Genomic DNA, 6595 nt, shown 5'->3' on the forward strand with positions numbered 1-6595 from the left:
GTACGTGTCTGTGTCTGTAAGTGTGTGCACAGGTGTGTGTTTAATTGGTTCTTCATGTATTTAGGGTCAGTCACACACACACTGATCCTTGGCTCAGATTTTCAGGTGGACTTGATGGCATTAATTCCCCTCATAGTCATGAAACTGGTTTAAGGGGAGAGTGTCCCCTTTCAGCCTCCAAGCTTGGATCCTGAGTCACGAGCCCAGGAGAGGTGGCCGTGTTCTTCGCTCCGGCCCAGTAGGGATGTTGTCCTGCTCAGTTCCTAGAGGAGGAGGATATGGTGGAGGTGGTTTGGGGTGTGGAGGGACAGGGAGGAAGACTCAGCGAGGGGAGGCCCCTCCAGTGACCCTATTAAAGAACCAGGAGGAGCTGGTTCCAATGGCCCTATTAAAACTAGAGACCACGGACCCCCTGTCCCTTCCCTCCATCCTCACTGTAGCCCCTCTGAACCCCACCCCAGAGGACAGACCCGGCCTGGGCTGAGCCACTCTGTGGGTGAATAACATGAAAAATAGGAATGGCTGTTTTTTTTAATTCCCCGTGGAATGTCCTTGGTGTCAAAATAGCTCTGCAAAGTGGCAACATCCACTTTTCCATGAACACCAGGCTCCCGACTCCTCCCTGCCGGGCTTTGCCCCATCACTTCCCTCCTGGGGCCTCAGTCCCTCCCTCTAGGCCCTCTGTCCCCTCCCTCATAGGGTCTGTGTCCCCTCCCTTTTAGGCCCTCTGTCCCCGTCCTCATAGGGTCTCTATCCCCTTCCTCATAGGCCCTCTGTCCCCTTCCTCGTAGGCCCTTTGTCCCCTTCCTCATAGGGTCTCTGTCCCTTCCCTCATAGGGCCTCTGTCCCCTTCCTTGTAGGGTCTCTGTCCCCTTCCTCATAGGCCCTTTGTCCCCTTTCTCGTAGGGTCTCTGTCCCTTCCCTCATAGGCCCACTGTCCCCTCCCTCATAGGGTCTCTGTCCCCTTCCTCGTAGGCCCTCTGTCCCCTCCCTCATAGAGTCTCTGCCCCCTTCCTCATAGGCCCTCTGTCCCCTCCCTCACAGGGTCTCTGTCCCCTTCCTCATAGGCCCTCTGTCCCTTCCCTCCTAGGCCCTCTGTCCCCTCCCTCATAGGGTCTCTGCCCTCTTCCTCATAGGCCCTCTGTCCCCTTCCTCATAGACCCTCTGTCCCCTTCCTCGTAGGCCCTCTGTCCCTTCCCTCGTAGGCCTTCTGTCCCTTCCCTCGTAGGGCCTCTGTCCCCTCCCTCTAGGGCCTCATCTCCCCAGCAAGACTGGGGCTTTCTTAGCTCTCAGGTGGCCTCTGACAGTGCCGTGATGGGCCTGCTCCGGCAGCACCAGCAGTTGCTGAATGAGTGGCTCAGGGTTTCACGTGCGAAGCTGACAGAGAAGGTGTCTGGGGTCCTCCCGTCGTCATCTCGCCTCTTCAGAAATGGAAGCTGCCCACGTCTTCTCCCTGGGGCGGCCTTTCCCTCACTCTGCTGGTTCCTTTCCCTGAAGCTGGAAATGCTGGTTGCAAGAGCCCAGGTCCCACATACCCAGCCAGTGTCTACCCCAAGAAAGAGGCTGAAATCTGGAGCAAACTTCCTATCCCATCACGAACGAGGGGAAATGAGCTTGTGTTTCTTTGAAATAAGCCAATATTAAACTTTAAAGGAAAAGATATGTTATTGAAGTCTTTAAGTGTTTACAGTCAGCCCTTCATCTCTTCCGGTTCCGCATCCAAGGATTCAACCAACTAGGGATACTTGGGAATAAAGCCAATACAAAGAACAATACAACAATTAAAAAATTAAAAAAAATTGTTTTGACAAATACATAATGACATATGTCCACCATTACACTATCATACGAAATCATTTCCCTGCCCCGAAGAGCCTCTGTGCTCCGCCTGTTCAACACTCTCACTTCCCAGTCCTTGGCAACCTGTAATTTTTTACTGTCTCATAGTTTTGCCTTTTCCAGAATGTCATTGAATTGGAATCACACAGTATGTAGCCTTTTCAGATTGGCTTCTTCCATTTAGTAATACGCATTTAAGATTCCTCTGTGTCTTTTTAAAATTTTATTTATTTTTAAATTATTATTATTATTATTATTATTATTGGGATGGAGTTTCACTCTGTCACCAAGGCTGAAGTGCAGTGGTGCAATCTTGGCTCACTGCAACCTCCACCTCCCAGGTTCAAGCAATTCTCCTGCCTCAGCCTCATGAGTAGCTGAGATTACAGGCGCCCGCCACCACACCCAGGTAATTTTTTTGTGTTTTTAGTACAGATGGGGTTTCGCCATGTTGGCCAGGCTGGTCTCAAACTCCTAACCTCAGGTGATCTACCCACCTCGGCCTCTCAGAGTGTTGTGATTACAGGCGTGAGCCTCCACTGTGTCTTTTTATGGCTTTAAAGCTTTTTTCTTTGTATTGCCAAATAATATATCATTATCTGGACATGCCACAGTTTATTTATCTATTCATCTACTGGAGGACAGCTTGGTTGCTTCCAAGTCTTGGCAATTATGAATAAAGTGCTAGAAGCATCCATGTGCAGGCTTTTATTTGTATGTAAGTTTTCAAGTCAATCAAGGAGCATGATTGCTGTATCACACGGTAAGAGTATGTTGAGTTCTGTGAGAAACCTCCAAACTGTCTTCCAAAGTGGCTGCACCACTTTGCATCTCCATCAGCAATGAATGAGAGTTCCTGTTGCTCCATATCCTTGCCAGCATTTGGTGTTGTCAGTGTTTGCATTTTTGCCATCCTAATTGATGTGTAATAATGTCACCTTGTTTTAATTCACAAATCTCGAATGATGAGATTTGCAGATATGATGTTGATCATATTTCCATGTGCTTATTTTCCATCTTAGATCTTCTTTGGTGAGGTATCTATTCAGATACTTTTCCTATTTGTTAATCTGGTTGTTCATTTTCATATTGTTGAGTTTTAACAGTTCTTTGTATATTTAGGGTAGTAGTCCTTTATCAGATATGTCTTTTGCAAATATTTTCTCCCATTCCTTCATTCTATAGTTTGTCTTCTCATTCTTTTAACAGTGTCTTTTACAGAAGTTTTTAATTTCAGCGAAGTTCAGCTTATCAGTTATTTCTTCTGTGGATATTGCCTTTGGTGTTATATCTAAAAACTAATTACCAAAGCCAAGATAATCTAAATTTTATCCTATGTTATCTTCTAGGAGTTTTATAGTTTTGATTTTTACATTTAGGCCTTTATGATCCATTTTGAGTTAATTTTTGGGAATGTATCTAGATTTTTTTTTTTTACATGCGAGTGTTCAGTTATTCCAGCATCATTTGTTGAAAATACTATCTTTTCTTCATGCTAATGTTTTTGTTCCTTTCTCAAAGATCCGTTGACTAAATTTATATGAACCTATCATTGATCTATTTAACGGTTCTTTCATCAGTACCACACAATCTTGATCACCGAGGCTTTATAGTGAGTCTTGAAGTTGACTGGTGTTGGTCCTCCAACCTTTTTCTTCCCCTTCAGTGTTGTGTTGGCTATTTTGGGTCTTTTGCCTCTCCATGTAAACTAAGATCAGTTGGTCAATCTACAGAATATCTTGCTGGGACTTTGGAACTGCATTGAATTTACAGATCAAGTTGGTAAAACCTGCCATCTTGACAAAATTGAGTCTTCTTATCCATAAACATGGAATATCTCTCCACATATTGTTAAGTTTAAAAGAAATTAACATTTGCTAAAGGCATTTCTGTTTCATCACTTCAAAATTAAAATTTCAAAAAATTATATGCTTTTACTTCTGAACAGTTTTTCCCAGCTAAATATAAATAGTTTACGTACCAGGTATGTAGCACTAGTTCATCTGCGTTCTCAGAGGTCAAGTCACTCCTTTTTCTTTACTCCAGCAATACTGGTATCTTAATATTTAATGATACAAAGGTTCAGAGAAGAAAACAGAGCATTTAAACAGCACACAGGCTCTGTCTAAATGGACTATTTGTCTCTGTGTCAGGCTTCAACCTGAATTCTCTTCTTTCTCACATGCCTCAGGGCTGTACCAGAATAAGATTTCACTTTTTTCCCTTCCTTTCATCTTAGGAGCTGGTAGATGGTGACAGGATTGGAAAACAGTTGCTTTGAGGTCTGAGCCTTGACCTGTGATCTTTTCTTCATCTTTTGTTCAGGCTACTTGAGGCTGTATGCAGTGATGAGGGACTGAAATTTCTCTTAAGGAAGGGGCAAAGCTAAATTTCTTTCATAGTGTATAGAATTCAAAATGATCTTAGCATTTTTGAAAACTGAAAAGTACAACTTTGTTACTTTCACCTTATTTCTATTACTTAATATGTGCTTTATAATTTCTTCCTTTACAGTTTAACTACATGTGAATAAGATTAAAAAAAAAAATTTTAAGTCAGATCACAATATTTTCTTTCCATAAATCTCTCTGGTTGTGGAAGAGTTTGACCCTTAAATCTGCCCTAATCCTTATAATACATCTTAGTTCTATGCTCTGTTGTTGGATCACATCCCTGTGTGAGAAACATTCAGTGAGATTTGCTGTGATTTTTCAGTCAGTGTATACAGAGAGAAAGAAACCCATCAGCAACATCAGGCAACCTAAAAGCATTCGTGCTGATTCGTCCTTTGCACGGTTTCAAGCTGTGACTTAGCCAGTATCTGACCATCCCTAAGACAGGAACCTCCTTCCTACCTATTTCACTACCTTCTACACACACACACACACACACACACACACACACATGCATACACATACACAAATACTCATTTTCTCCTCCACCCTCTCTCTCTGCCTTTCCCCCACCACATTCATGGGATCTCTCTTTGAAAGAATGAAGGACAGATGGGGTCGGTTTCTGTTTAGATTCTTCCTCAACTCTCTGTTCCTATTCCAGCCAGTCCCAAACATGTGTCAGCTAAACCTGGAAAAAATGACACAATACTTATTACTGTATATATTACATCCTTCTCTAAATAAAGAAGAAAAATTTAGAAGGAAAAAAAAGACAGTAATGAAGTTTTAAGCTTAAAAACAACCTTAAAAACAACCAAATAAACAAATGTGTGTGTGTGTGTATATATATATATATGTATATCTTCTTTGTTCTCACATTTTGAGTTCTAAATTGTGATAAATGTTTATTAGATTATTTAGAGAATAAACAAACTGTATATGCTTTACACCCTTATAGAGCCACATAAAGTCGAATTGCAGCAATTAGGGGATCATAAACCAACCCAACTAAGTAGCAAACTTAAGTCAAAATTTCTAGAAAAACAAAAACATTTATGTTTAATATTATTATTTAGAAGGGAGTAAAAATTATTTCTTCTTGCCCTAGATCTGACAAACAAATGGGAGCTTTAAATTCTAAAATGGTTGTATCATCCCAAAGTTTGTATCCATCATGTGTGTAAAGGGCTCTGGGGGAATCCCAGTGCTTTGAAAAATGAAATTTTGGACTTGAAGATACCATTTTCTGAGTCATTATCCACACCCACTACCCCACCCTAAACTGTCGAGATGCCTGAGAGAATTCACCACAGAGTTGATTAAGTGAATAGTGAATCACCATCGTGATGGCTGGACCTTTGGAGACGCCAACTTTCTTGGCACTTGGTATGTTTGTTGGAAATATTTGAAGCCAAGTGTCATCTTGGTTTGATCACTCCTGAAACTTCATTTTCAAAGAAAACGTATTCTCTTTGTTGAATTTTGATGAAGTCTTCTGGGCAAGTGAACCTCATCGTTTATTTAAAAAGGATACATGATTCAGAGAGTTATTTGGAATTAGGGACTTCTCACCGATCATGAGGGGAAATGTTAAGGTTTTTAGGAAAAATTTTTAGTAACTTTTAATTTTGATAAAATGTTAAACTTAAGAAAAATTTCCATCATAGACAGAACACTTTCATACCCTTTACCAGAACCACTCATTGTTGACATTGACCCCTTCCTTCACTCTCCTGCCCTTTTCCCCTCAACCCCTCACCCCACTTTCTTGCTTCTCTTCCCCCATCTCGTTTTCCCCACCCCAACCATATGCCAGTAGTTTGGAAATGTTGTGCTCCTCTACCTTTCAAGATTTGACTTTATTTCCTAAAGCCAAAGACATTTCCTCCCATAATCATGGTACAGTGATCAAAATGAAGAAGTTAATGTTGATACAATGTTTATCTGATCCACATCCATCTTAAAATTATGTCAATTTCCTCCAGTAATGCCCTTTGTAGCCCCCACCCCATCTGGGATTCAATCCAGGATCATGCATCGCGTTTGGTTGTCATATCTCTTTAGGAAAAGGTTTTTAACCTAATTTAAATTGGCAGAGACCTCAAAATCACTTCTGGCTATGAGGGTTTTATAAAAGAATCCTGTGAAAGAAAGATTCATCACTTAAATGATGGAGAAGTCCACGTTCATAGCTTAAACCAAATCTTCCCAATGCAGACCTGGTTTTGTGCTGCTGGAAATGAAGGGAAGGTGCCTTTCCTCTGTCAGCCCCCATCATTCCAGGGCGTTAAAAAAATGAACTGTCTCCATCTCCACTCTCTTCCTGTCCCTCCTGAATCAGGAAGTTCTCTCTCTTGGGT

The 6595-nt window shown here is 41.8% G+C and overlaps 1 protein-coding gene across 1 annotated transcript in view; it reads left to right on the forward strand.

The window, feature by feature from the left end:
* The window catches only part of LOC112630987 (supervillin-like), a 150377-nt gene extending 148733 nt beyond the window's left edge, over window positions 1–1644 (forward strand). Inside the window, exon 7 of the mRNA XM_025395512.1 lies at window positions 1206–1644. Within this exon, the coding sequence (XP_025251297.1) occupies window positions 1206–1644 (439 nt within the window). The remainder of the gene's footprint in view (window positions 1–1205) is intronic.
* The last annotated feature ends 4951 nt before the right edge of the window (window positions 1645–6595 follow it).

This window comes from Theropithecus gelada, chromosome 9 (assembly GCF_003255815.1).
Source record: "Theropithecus gelada isolate Dixy chromosome 9, Tgel_1.0, whole genome shotgun sequence".
NCBI lineage: Eukaryota > Metazoa > Chordata > Mammalia > Primates > Cercopithecidae > Theropithecus > Theropithecus gelada.